The 17,516-nt window shown below is 43.5% G+C and overlaps 1 protein-coding gene across 5 annotated transcripts in view; it reads left to right on the plus strand.

Annotated features, from left to right (window-relative positions):
- LOC134337378 (transducin-like enhancer protein 4) overlaps positions 1–17,516 on the plus strand; it is a 279,756-nt gene that overhangs the window by 231,682 nt on the left and 30,558 nt on the right. For 4 of the 5 annotated variants that reach the window (XM_063032339.1, XM_063032340.1, XM_063032343.1 and 1 more), the window contains exons 9-10: positions 1,276–1,395; positions 17,444–17,497. In XM_063032339.1, the coding sequence (XP_062888409.1) occupies positions 1,276–1,395; positions 17,444–17,497 (174 nt within the window). The remainder of the gene's footprint in view (positions 1–1,275; positions 1,396–17,443; positions 17,498–17,516) is intronic. The other variant, XM_063032342.1, reaches the window with a different exon arrangement.

A 17,516-nucleotide genomic window follows, 5' to 3' on the forward strand; every position in this document is an offset into this window, starting at 1 on the left:
AGGGCATTACCTAGACTGTAAAGGTCCTTGACAATGGATGCTACCTTTCTGAGGCAGTGTCTCCTGTACGTGTTCTCAATGACGTGGAGAGCTGTGCTTGTGATGGACCGTCCACAACTTTCTGTTGCCTCTTGTGTTCCTCTTTGTTGGAATTGCCGCAGCAAGCCACAACGCAGCCAGTCTTGATACTTCCATCCGCACATCTGCAGAAGTTAAAGTACTTGGTGAGATGCCAGATCTGCTTTGGCTTCTAAGAAAGCAGAGGCATTGGTATGCCTTCTTCATGATTACATTGATGTGCTGGACCCGGGGCAGGTCATCCAGGAATAAAACTGGTGCTCAGGACCATCCACTCAGTGTGGAATGCATTAGAACACAGATAAAAGCTTTCAGGGGCTTGTGAAAATCATTTTGTCAGTACTAATTAATTAATATTATTTGTTTTGTATTTGCATAGTTTGTCTTTTTTTGCGAATTGTTTGTCAGATATTGCATGTGGTTTTTCATTGATTATGTTGTATTTCAGGGATGAAGGTTCAAAGTACATTTATCATCAAAGTACTTATAAGTTACACAACCTTGAGATTCAACTCCTAAAAGGCAGCCACAAAACAAAGAAACCGAAAAAAAAACATGTAATGAAAAGACTGTCAAACACCCAATGTGCAGGGAGGGGGAAAAAAAACAAATCATGTACGCAATAAGTGCAAGCAAATAGTGTTCAGAACTGCAGTCCACAAAGACAGTCCAGTCACAGGCCCTTAGTTCAGTGCAGAGCGGATCAGTGAACTGAACTGGCCCGCCTTCGTCTCAGGCCCCGATACCCTGACCTGTTCAATCTGGACTGGCACTTAAATCATCCAAATATCAGAAAACATTCCTCGTGTTTGCACAAATATCGGAAACATTGTTACATGCTTTGTCCTACTGTCAATGCCTGCAAGAAAATTAATCTCAGGGTTGTTTATGGTGATATATACTTACTTTGATGATAACTTTATCTTGAATAACTTTATCATGAATTGGTGTCACAGTGTTAGTAGTTTACATCTACTCACCAATTGAGCGATAACAGGTTACTGTTCTTTTCAGTCTGTGCACAGTAGGTTTCCTTAAAAACATTTCCCACAGGACCCTTGGGTTTATTTTCACAGAAGTGCTCTAAAAGGCCATAAGAAACTCTGGGGCTTAAGATGATGCATATTTGACAAGGGGAATCAGAAACTGGGGGGGATGGTGTCAGACAATTAACACATTTCAATGTCGTTTCCCCAGAGTAAATCTGTGTCTCCGTCCGACAGTCTACGCGCTGAAGACAAGCACAGAGGCTCCCTCGACTACACCACCGAAGGCAAGAAGAGGAAGTGTGATGACAAAGACTCGGTGGGACATTATGTATGTTAAAGAACTCATTTGGTATAAGCAGCATGGCACTGACGCCGCAAGTGAGAGCAGGGGCGTTTGAATTTGGATCTCAGGCTTGTGTGTGCACACCGCCAGAGGCTAGGTTCCACTGGCTTTTCAACAAATGTCTGCAAATTCTTCCCCCACCCCAGAGATGTAAAGCAGGCTTCTTGTGAATCGAGTGTATGGTGGCTGTAACCATAGGGGGTCCTAGCAAAAGAACACAATGACAAAAAAAATGTCACGAGAACTAAGGGTGTTGATGAACAGGAAAGTATGTGTTACTTTCAAGGTTCTAAATCGCATTAGATCTCCTGGAGTGGGTCAGAGGGTACATGGTTTAATCACAATAACTTTATCAACACAGTGTGATGAGGAAGATGCTGCACGAAGAGTGACACAGGAAATGTGTGTAATAACCATATTTTAAAAATATTCTATCAGGGACAAATCTAGATGAATAACATTAGAGGCAAAAACTAGTCATCAGCATCTTCATCATTAAGTTTAAAAACACCAGTTATAGTGACCAGATGTTTCCCTCGAGTTCAGGGGAAATCATTGCTCTGCTCCTTTAGTCAATAAGTTGCGGAGCCAGTTTATATGACCCCGGTTCCTGTGTAGTTGAAAATAGCAGGGATCATCTCGCATTTGCTTGTACTACTTGATCCACATTTTCTTCTTAATCCCCCGCAAGCCTGGAATGTGCCTCTGTATTGGTTGCAGAGCCTTCTGTGTTGGTTGCCTGGAGTTGGAATAATATTTGAAATGTGGCCTGTGAGCCCAGGTCCCCGACTGGACCTGGCTCCCAGAGCAAGGTATGGTCCACCCTTGTTTGTCAGCCGAACAGAAATTCTAGGTGCAAAGGAAACTCAAGGATTGAAAGTATATCTGTTATCAAAGTACGTATACAGAGTACAACTCTGAGATTCGTCCCCCCCACAGGCAGCCGTGAAGCAAAGAAACACTGTGGAACCCATTCAAGAAAACATTAAACATGCAATGTGCGAAAAAAAGAACAAATTGCACTTGTGGCAAGGGGCGAGCGAGCAACGCATGGAATATCAAACATCAAACCAGTAGTATTCAGCTCCGTTCAATTCAGCGCCGCGCTGATAGCCCACTACAGGCCGCAGGACCACTCTTTGCCAAAGCGCCCCAGTCCATATCAATCGCCCCGATCAAACTGTTCAAAAACAGCAAAAAAAAGAGTAACCAGAATCCAGGAATATGAACTTCAAAGTCCCCTAAAACGACTCCACAGCCTCGCTGATCAATCCTTGCAATGTGGATCCCAAGAGTCCTGTGCTTTTCTCCGACATTTGAGAGGGAGTAGAAGAGCAGACAAACGCAGGCAGTCGACCCAGTGTCCTCATCGACTTCAGTCTTGCTTGATGCCTCATTCAGAGAGAAGCAATGGAGTCGATCATGGGCTCACATCCTCAACACCTCAATTGGAGAAAAGTAATGGAGTCAATCATTGCTTCCAGGCCTCCAGGCTGAACACTCCGCTCCAAACCTCACTGAACACCCTCAGAGACAGCAAAGTACCAGATTACTCAGTCGGCCTAAAACCACACCATCAAAATGTAAATCACCCTTTCCAATCACACACAGCTTAGTAGTAGAATCATATTTGAAAGAAGTAGCTTCGTGAACTGTCTTCAGGACATCGCCATTGGTCGCTTACTTCTCTGGCACCATCTAAAAGACCAAAAATGTGCAGAATTAGGCCATTCAGCCCATCATGGATGATTTAGACCATAAGATATAGGAGCAGAATTAGGCCATTTGGCCCATCAAGTCTGCTGTGCCATTTCATCATGGTTGATCCACTTCCCTCTCAGCCCCAATCTCCTGCCTTCTCCCTGTATCCCTTCATGCCCTGACCAATCAGGAAACATCCTCTACAAATCCGCTCTATCAAGGCCTTTCAACATTCAATAGGTTTCAATGAGGTTACCCCTCATTCTCCTTTCAATGAGGTTACCCCTCATTCTCCTGAATTCCAGTGAGTATGAGTCCAGAGTCATTAAACACTTCTCATATGACAAGTCTTTCAATCCCAGAATCATTTTCATTACAACTCCTTTATTATTCCTCTCAACCCCATTTTCCGGCCTTCTCCCTGTAACCTTTGATGCCCTTACTAATTAAGAATCTATCAGCCTTCCCTTTAAATAGAATCTTTATGTTTGCTTTGTTACTAAGATTAGGGTACGAGAAAGAGGAGGAGGGGTGAGCCATATTGTCTGGAGTGCTGCCTTCAACATCCAAGTCTCCTTCTTTCCTCATTCTGTCCCCAGGTCCTCTGATTTTCATCATGTGAAAAAGCTCAGTTTCAGCACTGAACACCCAACATTCCAACACTCAGAGAATTTCTGAGATTCGTAGCCTTCCGATCGTCCTAAATGTGCCAGAGGGCTGCATAATCAAAGATTAACATACATTTATTTTCGAAGTATGTATAATTTATAGAACCCTAAGGTTTGTCTCCTTTACAGGCAGCCACAAAAGAAAAAACCCAAAAGAACCCATTAACAAAAAGTCATATGTTTAAAAAAGGGCAAATGTTTAATGTGAGGTTTTGGGGTTCATAAGGAAGGATATTTTTCCCACCTACAGCATGGGTGGAGTTGCGAATGAGAAGGTTGTAGGTGTAGGGACTCTTTAAAACATCCAGGAAGTATGCAGGCATTGAAGGCTACAGAACATGATGAAGGTTTATGGGGGTTGGTATAGGTTGGGTGGTGGGGTGGAGATGTATCTCCACCAAAGGAAGTGTAAGGTGCTCCTTCCCACCACTAACATGCAGGTCACCCTTGGCGCAGTGTAGCACCTGCTTAGCCCCTGATCAGGGTCACGAGAAGTCATGGGAGCAGGTGGTGGATGGTCGTCTGAGCTGCTCGTGCGTACCACAAGTCCTGGTTATGCGGCCACTGACGCCAGACAGACAATCCCTGAAGAGTATTGATGATAGCTTGGATCAACTGTCTTGTAAAGTCACTGCCCAGAAGATGGCAATAGCAAACCACTATTTACATAGAAAAATTTGCCAAGAACAATCATGGTCAAAAGACCACAAATGCCCACGTCACAGGATGATGATGAGAGTCAGAGTAAAAATAGGTTCTTTGGCCTACCATGGATCACCTGAAAAAGACAAACGCTTGATCATTATTGATGAGTCATTAATCTTTAATCAGTTTGTAGCACCCTCAACTTTAAGTTGTTCAGTGTCGAGTTCGAACCATGTTTGCAATTATTCATCACTGTGGTGCAGAGCGACTGCTGCACCATCAGAGCTGAGTTGGTAACTGCGGTATTGACTATTTTCCCAAGGAACGTATGGTAAATAAAAACCATTTATAGTGCTGCGGAGGGTTCTCCCAGTAACCAACATTGAGCTGTCGACAATGCTGATCAGTTCATTTATTTCACTTGCTGTTTGTGTTTCCTTGTTTAACATTCATTACCACATTTCCTACATGACAGCAATGAGGATGCTTCTGAAGTAGTGCGTAATAGAAGAACACCTTATGTTTATTCTTGGAGAGCGTAGCGTTTAGCTCACGCCTTAGAGTTCCATCTCTGTGTCCGTGGCCACGATTCCCACTGCTGTCTGTAAGGAGTTAGTACGTTCTCCCCGTGACCTATGGGTTTCCACTGGGTGCTCTGATTTCCTCCCATATTCCAAGACACGCTGTAAAGTCAGTCCTGCTGAAGGGTCTCGGCCCAAAACATCGACTGTACTTTTTCCATAGATGTTGCCTGGCCTGCTGAGTTCCTCCGGCATTTTGTGTGTGTTGCTGCAGATTCTCTCTTGTTTGTGCTGTTAAGGTTAGTGAGTCGCGGGCATGCTATGTTACTGTCGGAAGCACGGCACATCTTGCGGACTGCCCAGCACAATCCTCACTGATTAGATTTGAAGCAAACGCTGTATGTTTCGATGTTCATGTGACAAATAAAGCTAATCTTAACAAATCTTAAAATGTTTTTTTTAGAAAAAGAAAGGTACTATATAAATGTATGTTTGAAACACTGTGAAACCATAGGTTGTATGAAATCACAACTGTTTTATCATTGAGTGCATCATACAGACATAATCCAGAACCATACAAAAGCAAATATCTACACAAGTGAGAATTTATATTTGAGAGGAGATACTCTTATGCACATTTTGAAATTCCCACGGGAATCTCATTAGTGTTAACTGTTCAAATGATTTTGTATTGAATTGAATGGATCACACAGCAGTGAGCAATCTCACACCTCATTTGTCACTGGTTTCAGCACACCTTTCTCTCCAGACACTTGATAAAGGAAAATGCAACAGAGATACAGATCTTCTATTAAAATTAATTTCCCTCCTATCATGCAGAGGAAAATAATCCATTAGAATACAGAAAGCATAGATAAACCTTGTTTCCTACTCGTTTGCACAGTTGAGACTTCCTTTGTTTAAACCCTGGGGCAGTTGAAACCTCTAGGCTGCCTCCTGTGTGCTTCTTCCTGAATATCCCAAAGTTTTCAGATTGTTTCCCAGGCCTTTCCCATAATGGGGTGATGGGAGTTCCATTGTGCATAACTTGCCCGAATAACAAAGCTGTAACAGTCTATTTCAAAAGGCTTTTCTCCCTTAATTGGTGTGTCCTGGTGTGTTACTAATATTGTGTGTTTATTATTAACAATCCAGTAAATGCCAATTGAAGGCTTTCTCCCTCTAATTTTTTAAATTTCAAGTGGCGTTGAATGACTCCTAAACCATCGTGACTGTTATTTCAACATGACAGGTCTGAGCAAGCTCCCTTTTCATAAATCAGACAACTAATCCCTCCCTCTTTTCACACCTGGTATGGAAACGCCAGTGCTGGGGGCAGAAAGGCTACACAAAATAGTGGATACAGCCCAGTCCATCCCAGGTAAAGCTCTCCTCACCACCGAGCAAATTTACAAGGAACGGTACCATAGGAAAGCGATATCTATCATCTTGGGCCCTCATCATCCAGTCCATCTCCTTTTCTTGCTACTACCTCGTCAGGAGATACAGGAGCCCTAGGTCCCACCACCGCCAGATTCAGGAACAGTTATGACCCTTCAATCACCAGGCTCCTGAGCCGGCAAATTCGTAATGTGCCCAGCCACACAGTCATGACTGTAGAGGGAGGAGGCTACAAAGTTTTAAAAATTAACTTTATTTGTCACATGTGTCGTTTGCATCAAAGCAAAACACAGCCCAAAGATGTGCTGGGGGCAGCCTGCAAATGCCAACATAGCATGCCAAAACCTAGCACGTTTGTCTTTGGAATAGTAGCCATACTTTATTGATCCCGGGGGAAATTAGTTTTCGTTACAGTTGCACCATAAATAATAAATAGTAATAGAAATGGTAATAGTAATATTACTATTAGTAAATAGTCATAGAAATAATAAATAGTAATAGAATAGTAATAGAAAATAGTAATAAATAGTTAAATAGTAATATGTAAATTATGCCAGTAAATTATGAAATAAGTCCAGGACCAGCCTATTGGCTCAGGGTGTCTGACCCTCCAAGGGAGGAGTTGTAAAGTTTGATGGCCACAGGCAGGAATGACTTCCTATGACGCTCTGTGCTGCATCTCAGAGGAATGAGTCTCTGGCTGAATGTACTCCTGTGTCCACCCTGTACATTATATAGTGGATGGAAGATATTGACCATGATGACATGCAACTTAGACAGCATCCTCTTTTCAGACACCACTGTGAGAGAGTCCAGTTCTATCCCCACAACATCACTGGCCTTACGAATGAGTTTGTTGATTCTGTTGGTGTCTGCTACCCTCAGCCTTCTGCCCCAGCACACAACAGCAAACATGATAGCACTGGCCACCACAGACTTGTAGAACATCCTCAGCATCATCGAGCAGATGTTAAAGGACCTCAGTCTCCTCAGGAAACAGAGACGGCTCTGACCCTTCTTGTAGACAGCCTCGGTGTTCTTTGACCAGTCCAGTTTATTGTCAATTCGTATCCCCAGGTATTTGTAATCCTCCACCATATCCACACTGACCCCCTGGATGGAAACAGGGATCACCAGTACCTTAGCTCTCCTCAGGTCTACCACCAGCTCCTTAGTCTTTTTCACATTAAGCTGCAGATAATTCTGCTCACACCATGTGACAATGTTTCCTACCGTAGCCCTGTACTCAACCTCATCTCCCTTGCTGATGCATCCAACTATGGCAGAGTCATCCGAAAACTTCTGAAGATGACAAGACTCTGTGCAGTAGTTGAAGTCCGAGGTGTAAATGGTGGGAGGGAAATGGAGTAGCCTTGAGGAAACCCACATGGTCACAGGGAGAATGTGCAAACTCTTTATAGACAGTGGTGGGGATTGAACCCCTATCACTCATTGCTGGCACTGTTAATAGCGTTATGCTATTGGCTACACTACTGTGCTACCCAAGCATGCTTGAACACATGGAGGTTCTCAAATAAATGTATTCTCCCTGAATGTTCCCCTATTCATCTCAGAGTCTCTACGGTCACATCCCGTTCCAGAGTGGAACACAAAGGTCCAAGGAAAACCTACCCTGGTTCTGAACTCTTGGAGGCCTCTTGAGCGTCAGAAAAGATCCCATTCACTATTTGAAGAGCTCTGTATCATGGAAGGTCACAGTAGAACATTTGATGATTTTCATGTGGTTGTGGGATCTGGCCATTTTCAAAAAAAAATTGCATCTCCTACATTGCAAGAACAGACTACAATTCACTAGTATTTATTTCTAAAGTGTTTTGGAATCCACTAAATGCCACACAAATGCAAATCTCATCTTTTTACTAGCCCCTGTTTTGTGTTGTGAATTTGTTCACCAGTAGAAAGTCAACAAGCCAAACATATTTCATATCTTCTCATACCAGTGCTGTGGCTGTCTTTGTAAGGGCAAAGTTCATCATATTTATAGAGATAAATGAGCCAGTTTTCATGCAGGTGGTCTCAACACCACTCTCAGTTTGTAGGTACAAGGGTTTAGTTACTGGATGAGTATCCACAGGCCTTGGTTATTGATCAGGGGATGTGAGTTCAAATCCCAGCACATTGACTGGTAAATTTAAACTCTCTAAGCATGAAATTGTTGGATTGTCAAAACAAAAACTCACAGAGCTTCCTTTAGGGAAGGAAATTTGCTGCCCTTGCCTCGCCTGGCCTGTGTGTGACCCTGAACAAACCATTCAGCCCAGGGGCATTCTGGGAAAGGTAATAAATACTGACTAAGCTAGCAATGTCCACATCCTGTCAGGGAATGAATTAATAAATACTTGCAGGTGTTATTTGCTGATGGGCTCCCTGATAATTGTAAGGAAATCTGGCCTCTGGAACATCTCTGAATGTAATCATTTTGCCTTAGTTGCCAAGGCCCTAACTTCTGGAATTCCCTCATTTTCTTCCAAGACAATCCCCAGAACCCTAAAATTTTCACCTTTTTTTTAGGCTAGTCCCTGCTTATGTGACAGAAATCTTGCTTGGTAATGTTTCTGTGAAGAATTTTTTTATTTTACTGAATTAATAATGACCATTATTGCAAGCTGTGGCAGTGACGAAGTGGTGAGCTGTGATCTGAGACCACCCCAGATCTGATGTTCCATTTGATGCCGTGTGCCCTGCAGTAACGCAGCACACGTATAAATGTTCCTTTCAGTTTCAACCCCAACTCTCTACACATGCTGCATCGACACACAAACCATTTCATCCTTCAAATCTCTGCAGTTTGCTCACTGGCTCATGAGCACAGCGGAAATCCATTTGAATGCCTGACTAACTTAACTTTGTGCCATACACCTCCGAACAAAATCATTTACCAGAGCTCAGAGTGGGTTTCTGGAAAATTAGTCCAGCTATTTGCTTGTATCTTGAAGGTGTCTTTTACTGTCAAGCTACCTCACTCCCAGCATATTACTGCCCTCTGCTGTTCACTGCCAAATGTGCAGCTGCAGGCACAGTACAATATCCCTTAGAAAGAGGTACTTTAAATTGCATAGCACAGGATCATTGAAGAGGAGTGTTCTGTTCTAACCCTAGTGGCTAGGAACTCACTATTCACAGAGTTTACACCAAATAAGCACATGATATTGTTTCTATGTCCTGTGACCTCATGATTTATTTACATACAAATACACTGCAGAAGCATCTGGTCCACTGTGACACTAAAGTAGAATAAAGCTGTAAATATTCCCCTCTGTGTACAAAATATGTGCCGAGAATCCTTTTAGTTGTGTCAGGGTGAATTGAAGCATGAAGCAGCAGTGAGCCTCAGTTTGCTGCAAAAGGCTTGGATCTGGTAACTGGTGCATAACTTTTCTTTATTGACAGTTTAGTCTGGAGATTTAGCTCAGTAAAATGTGGTTGCAATCTGCTTTGATTTTTCTGATCTCCTGCTCGTATCCCAACAGTACGGCAGTTCACTCACAGCTCCATTGATCCAGGTTCCGTCCTGACCTTGTACTGTCTGCAAGGAGTCTGCATGTTTTCAGTGTGACCAGATGGGTTTCTTCCCCCAGTCCTCCTGCCTCCTCCCATGCCCCAATGAGGGGAAGGCTATTTTACCACGGTAATTTTTCCCTCGTGTGGATAAATGGGCGAATCTTGGGGAAGTTGATGTCAATGTGCAGAGAGTACATGGAAAAGTAATAGAGAAATGGAATTGCTTAATGAGCTAACACAGAGTAGATGGGCCAATGTGGCTTCCTGTTAGTCGTTTGGAGATATGAAATACATGAACATTTTCCATTTATGTAGTTTGGTTCAAAATAGATTTATTATCAAAGTACATATATTTTACCATTTACAACCATGAGATTCATTTTCTTGTGGGCATACTCAATAAATCTATAGAATAATAACCATAACAGAATCAAAGAAAGACCACCCAAATTGGGTGTTCAACCAGTGTACAAAAAGACGGCAAACTGTGGAAATACAAAAAGAATAAATAAACAATAAATATTGAGAATGTGAGATGAAGAGTCCCTGAAAGTGAGTCCATTGGTTGTGGGAACATTTTAATGATGGGGCAAGTGAAGTTGAGTGACTTTATCCCCTTTGGTTTAAGAGCCTGATGGATGAAGGGTAATAGCTGTTCTTGAACCTGGTGGTGTGAGTCCTGTGGAACCTGTACTTTCTTCCTGATGGCAGCAGTGAGAAGAGAGCATGGCCTGGGTGGTACGCGTCCCTGATGATGGATGCTGCTCTCCTGCGACATTGTTTTTGTAGGATTTTCCATTCAAGGGCATTGGTGTTTCCATAGCCGGCTGTGATGTAGCCAGTCAAAATACTCTCCACTTGTAATGCCATTCAGATGAAAAAGATATGACACAGGGTTTTACCAGTTGGTAGTGGCGATGGTGCCAGTGAAAAGGACACTAGTAAAGGTGAGCAATCTAGCTTTGTTGATGCATTTGGTTTCTTGGACGATACTGGGGAAGAAAGGTTAAATATATATGGTGCAATGTTACCTGTCCCCACTTCCGTAAGCAGACAATGTTCCAGGGAGGGAGCGGGAGTGGTAGTTAGAGGGTGCCAGCACCAGTTTGCCTCCAATAGCTTGACTCTCTACTCTCAGCCCAGTGTTAGTGTGTGCTGTGTCCCACAAACTCTGTGGCCCGTGTATGACTGGGAAAAGAATAATTTAAAAACAAAGGAATGTTGCATTCATCCCAGAGAAGAGCCCACATTGCAACGTTTCCAAAAGCGGACCCGTCCCAAACCTTGATCGGACATTGGTCATTCCATCCTTGTGAGCTGGTTGCTTTCTAAGCCTCTATGCTTGGCTTGAGTTGGTTGCTAAGGAACATATCTGTGGCCCTGTGGTAGCAGCTATCAACTTCAATTTGATTTGTAAGGGTGAAGGGAAGGGAAGTGGGCTAGGCTCCAGTTTCAAGTGGCCCACACCAGTTGCTGCTCTGATGACTATATTTTATTGTCGTCTTATGTGGCCGGGGATTTGGCCCAGGAAGCTCTGAGCAAATCTGGGGCCTCCAGTGAGCTTCACAGTTGCCAAAAGGCCAATCACATTGCTGCTAGGAGTTTTCTGTGTTACCATTAGTTGGGGAGGTTGCATTAAACCAGGACTTTGTAAACAGCTGTCTGGAGCTGGGCATCTATCTATTTACTTACATTTGCAGAGTTTGGCTTCTTTTGCACATAGCTTGCTTGTCAGTCTTTGTGTGTAATTTTTCATCGATTCTATTGTACTTCTTTGTTCTGCTGTGAATGCCTGCAGGAAAATGAATCTCTGGGTAGTACATGGGGACATTTTCGTACTGTGATAATGAATTTACTTTCAACTTTGAATGTGAAAGCTAAGATTACTGATTGCTCTATGTTTGCTCTATGTTGTCTGGGGTCTTGGGATTTTGTCTTAGCAGGTAGCCTCCTAATCAGATAAGCCCAGCGAAGGCTCTAATGACCAGAATGTTCACTCTGGTGCAATAATAGATGGTCAAATGCAGTCACTGAACTGTTTCAGCAGAGGAAGCCATGTGGCCCAACAAGTCCATGCTGACTCCAAGTAGACAAATCTATGCAGTTCAAACAGTTCATTTAATATCAGAAAATGTATACAGTATATACTGAAATTCATACTCTTCACAGACGTCCACAAAACAAGAAGCCCCAAAGAATGAATGACAGAAACATCGAAGCCCCCCTCCCCCCACTCACGCCAGCAGAAGCACTGATACCCCCCCACCCCCCCCAACATGCAAACCCCCCCAAAGAGTCCTTGATCCAGGGTCCACAACCCAGCGCTTTGCTGTCTCCGATAGGCTCTCTCTGTCTCCAGCAAGGGAGAGAGCGGTTGCTCCAGCAACAATGAGAGCGGAAACCAGCAGTTCAATTCCTCCACTGCCCTGTGTGTTATTTTCCTCTCAAAGGCTGTCCAAATAGCTTTTGAGACATACGATTGAGACTGCTTCCAATCCATGTGACTGGTCAGCAGGCATTAGGACCTGGCAGAGGGTTTCTTCGTTGCCATCCAATTTAAAGGAGCCACACACCCCACAGGACACAGCCTACAGCAAGGCTTTTCGGCAGCCGATTGAAGTGTTAGCTTTTCATCCCCGTTCTCTATCTGCATTGCATGCTAGGTTCCAGAAATAAACTCATTTATTCACATGTTGCAGTTGCCTGATAGCCTCAAGGTTTTGTTAGTGGCTCCATTTGCTGTGGATCTAAAGGCTGGCAGTAGTAATCTTATCCCGATCTGCAAGTTTTGATATGCCTTCCCCCATCCCCCATTCGGTATATTTTTGTCCTTCTTGAACCCACTGATCAATGTTGGTATATAGTTCTGTGGCACCAACCATCTTCCAGGGCATCGGAAGACGACTGGTGCCGACAGAACTAAATTCAAAGTTCATTAATTATCAAAGAACGTGTTCTAAGTGGCGTTCTATCCTCTTTTTCCCCTAGGCCTGAATGGTTTGCCAGGCCATTTCAGAGGGCAGTTAAGGGCAGAGGGGCAGAAAATACCAAAGCCTGGAAGCACGTACTACCAGTCTCAAGGACCACTTCTACCCCATTGATAAGACTACTGAATGGTTCCCTAGTACAATAAAACAGACTTCTGGTCTCACAATCTACCTTGCAGTTAACTTGCATCTGACTTTCTACCTACACTGAACTTTCCTGGTACCCTGATTCACTCAAGTAGGACATGTAGGACATGGGCTCTATCTACAACTCTCGCTGTCTTGGTAAAGTAGACAACATAACCAAAGGCCTGACCCAGGCAGGACATTCTCCCTTTGCCAGCCACCCTCACCACCCTATCAGGCAGAAGATACAAAAACCCGAAAGCACATACCACTAGCCTCAAGGACAGCTCCTACCCTGCTGTTACAAGACTGTTGAATGGTCCCCTAATATGATAAGATGGACTCTTGACCTCACAATCTACATCGCTGTGACCTTTCACCTTACTTTCTACCTGCACTGAGTTTTCTTTGTTAATTATTTTACCCTGTTCTATCTCAATGCGCTGTTGTAATGAGTTGATCTGTATGAGTAGTGTGCAAGATAAGTTTTCCACTGTACTTCAGTATGTTTGGATGAAGGAAAATGGAGGTCTATGTAGGAGGGAAGAGCTAGATTGACCTTGGAGTAGATTAAAGGGTGGGCATAATACTGTGGGCCAAAGGGCCTGTACTGTGCTGTACCCTTCTACTTTCTACATGACAATAATCAACCAATTGTTGTATTGCTGTGGCCAGGAGTCCTTATCCCCAACAATGGAGAGACAGGCCGACTTAGACCACTAATAACTGAACAGCAGCTTCATAATCACTGTTACTGGCTCCAGCTTTTAATTCCAGATTTAGTTTGTAAATTAAATTTTAATCTTAATCCAAACAGCCATCTTAGTCAAGGATGCCATTTGGTTTCACAGTGATCACTATTGTAGTCTTCATCTGAAATGTCACAAGGATTGATCATTCGTCTAAACACGTCATTGGAAAGCCAGTTATGCAACTCCCAGGTGATTAGAGCTGATTATTATAATATACGTCATAGATTGTTGATGTAATATCACCAGCTTTGTTACATTGATGAATTCCTGAGCCCGTGTACCTGGAGGCAACAGTTGGATAAGGTACAGGAGGGTGGCTCTCATTCAACCATCAGCAAGGTTATCGTTTGTCGTCTGTCGGATTTGCTGCATTGAACTCTGCCTCTGAAGTACAGTTCCATGTAACAGAGTGCAGGTTTCTACTCTGGTGTCTATGGGGAGTGGAAGAGAGAATGGGTGGGCAGCCTTTTTTTAATGTGACCTCTGTGTTTCATTCTTAATCACTAGTCATGGAGTATCACAGAATTGTTACAGCAGTGAAGAAGGCCATTTGGCCCATTTAGTCTGTACATACCCATACAAGAACCATCCTGCTACTCCCAGTGTTCTGCCTCCATTCAATAAGCTTGCCAATTCTTTCCTTTCAGTTACGTATCCTTCTCCCTCATAACTCAGTTTGCCTCAACAATCTCCAGTGCAGTGATTTCAAGACTCCAAACACTTGCCCCGTACAATAAGCTTTCCACTTCTGGTTCTTATACCAATCTCCTTTTTCCATGTGCTTTATTCTGGATTTTCCACCAATGGGAACAATTTGTCTACCTCATGGGTGCCTTCATGGTTTTAAACACCTCTGATTCCCTTTAACCTGTTCTGTTCCACATAGAACAACTGCAGCTTCAAAAAGTCCCTCATCAATTGAGTAAATCCCTTCTGTATCCTCTCTAAAGACTTTCCACCTTTCCTGAAGAGTGGTGTCAGATCTGAACACAATGCTCCAGCTGCAACCCAAAAGGATGGTCGTATCTTCCTTGTGCTTGTACACATTGTCACTATTCAAAACTCCCAGAAGCTCTTTCTCAACCCTGCCCATCATTTTTAACAAGATATGCACTTATATCCTCAGTTCTCTCAGCTTCCCTACCACAATTAGAACTGTGCCCTGTAGTTAATATTGCTTTCACTCACACTTCCTACCAACATGTAACCCTTTACCTTTTGACTATTCCCCTTCACTTATACTTTATACTTTACACTTTATTGTCGCCAAACAATTGGTATTAGAACGTACAATCATCACAGCGATATTTGATTCTGTGCTTCACACTCCCTGGATTACAACTATTAAATATTAAAAATATTAAAAATAGTTAATATTAGTAAATATTAAAATTTTAAATTATAAATCATAAACAGAAAATAGAAAAATGGGAGGTAAGGTAGTGTAAAAAAAAACGAGAGGTTGGTCCTGATATTTGGAGGGTACGGCCCAGATCCGGGTCAGGATCCGTTCAGCAGTCTTATCACAGTTGGAAAGAAGCTGTTCCCAAATCTGGCCGTACGAGTCTTCAAGCTCCTGAACCTTCTCCTGGAGGGAAGAGGGACGAAAAGTGTGTTGGCTGGGTGCGTTGTGTCCTTGATTATCCTGGCAGCACTGCAATTAACTCACACTTCCTACCAACATGTCACCCTTTACATTTTGACTATTCCCCGTCACACCCTGTCTCCTGTAAAAATGCTATTGCCGTTTTTACTGTTTCTTTGTCTCTGCTGCACCCGTTCCCTGGATGGGATTATCCTTTCTCGGACTTTGGAGATATCCTCCTCCTTCAAAGAATGGGGCTTCCCTTCCTCCACCATTGATGCTGCCCTCACCCACATCTCCTACATTTCCCTGACATACTCACCCACCTCATCTTCCCGCCACCTAAAGAGTTCCTCTTGTCCTCATCTGCCACCCCATCCAACATATTCTCTGCAATTTCCACCGTTCTCAGCAGGATCTTACCACCAAACACATCTTTACCTCCCACCCACCCCCCCCACTCTCCATTTTCCACAGGGATTGCTCCCTCTGTGATTCCCTTCTCCATTCATTCCTCCCCACTAATCTCCCTCCTGGAACTTATCCCTGCAAGCAACAGACATGCTGCACCTGCCCATTCACATCCTCCCTTACCTCCATTCAGGGCCCCAAACACTCGTTCCAGGTGAGGTTCCACGTCCTGTGTGAATCTGTAGTACCTAGACCTCCTGATTCAGTCTCTGGTACATTGGTGAGACCATTTGTAAATTGGGGGGCTGCTTTGTCGGGGGGCTCCACTCCATCTGCCAAAAGCTGAATTTCTGGTGGCCACCCATTTTAGTTCCTATCCCCATTCCTATTTTGACATGTCGGTCCAGGGCCTCCTCTTCTTCCACGATGAGACCATGCTCATGGTGGAGTAGCAATGCCTCGTATTCCATCAAGGTAGCTTCCAACCTACTGGCATGAACATCGATTTCCCCTATCAGTAATTTTTTTTCTCTGATTCTTTTCCCTCCCCCTTCCCTCTTCTTCAATTCCCCATTCTGGCCTCTTACCTCTTCTCCTCGCCTGTCTATCACCTCCCCCTGGTGCCCCTCCTTCTTCCTTTTCTCCCATGATCTACTCTCCTCTTCTATCAGATTCCTTCTTCTCCAGCCCTTTACCTTTCCCGCCCACCTTTTAGTTCAGGGGTTCCCAACCTGGGGTCCACACATCCCTCCGTTAACGGGAGGTATTAAAAAAATGGTTGGGAACCCCTGTTCTAGTTAGTCCTCCATCCCCTTCCTTTTTATTCTGGCATCTTCCCCCTTCCTTTTCTGTCCTGAGGAAGGGTCTCGCCCTGAAATGTCAACAGTGTATTCATGCCCACCGATGCAGCCTGACCTGCTGAGTTCTTCCAGCATTTTTTGTGTGTTGCTCTGGATTTCCTGCATCTACGCAATCTCTTCTGCTTAGACTTGCGTTTTCTGCCGCATTAGTACAGTGTAAAAGAATGTATATGATTTGCATTTTACTTATGGTTGAATGAATGCAAGGAATGGCCAAAGGATTTACCTACCCAGCTGGTTTACGGGGTGTGATAAACCTCACTGAGGAATGGTTGGCATTGTGAAAGGTTTCCCAGTCCCTGGTACTGATTGTTTATTGCTCTCAATACTAGCCAATTTCAAACCAGCACAGTGGATAATCGCATTTTCTCCTCATTTCGCCTCTCTGCCCAAATTGCTCTTGAGTACGCTGACAAGGTGTTGCCATTTGATCATGAATCCCTGGATTCTGGCCAGGCATCAATTTAATCTGACAAGAAATTTGAAAAAATAACTAAATTTTTGGAAGCTGTAATTGACGGTAATGTTGCATCAACATATCCATAGATGCAAAAGTGAAAATAAATCTCCATGTTAACCACAAATGGAGGTTTAAGTTTGTGACCTGGTGACGTCATATTATCACCACCAGAAAATCAGAGGCAGATCTCCTGGTATAATTTCCTCAGATTCTTTGTGATTGAGTCATTTTGTTAAATATTGCCAAGAAACATACTTTCATGTCCTTTTTCAGTTTAATCTGTTCTTGTATTTAAAAACTCAGCAGGGAAATATTGGGAGGGGTATTTCCTACAGACAGTCTCCATGCAGTCCTGGTGATGCACTGCCTACATCATTTTCTCCTTTATATTTAGGACAGCGATGGTGATAAGAGCGACGATAACTTGGTTGTGGATGTTTCAAATGAGGTTGGTGTTTTCCCGTAAT

Source organism: Mobula hypostoma, chromosome 24 (assembly GCF_963921235.1).
Source record: "Mobula hypostoma chromosome 24, sMobHyp1.1, whole genome shotgun sequence".
In the NCBI taxonomy this organism is placed as follows: Eukaryota; Metazoa; Chordata; class Chondrichthyes; order Myliobatiformes; family Myliobatidae; genus Mobula; species Mobula hypostoma.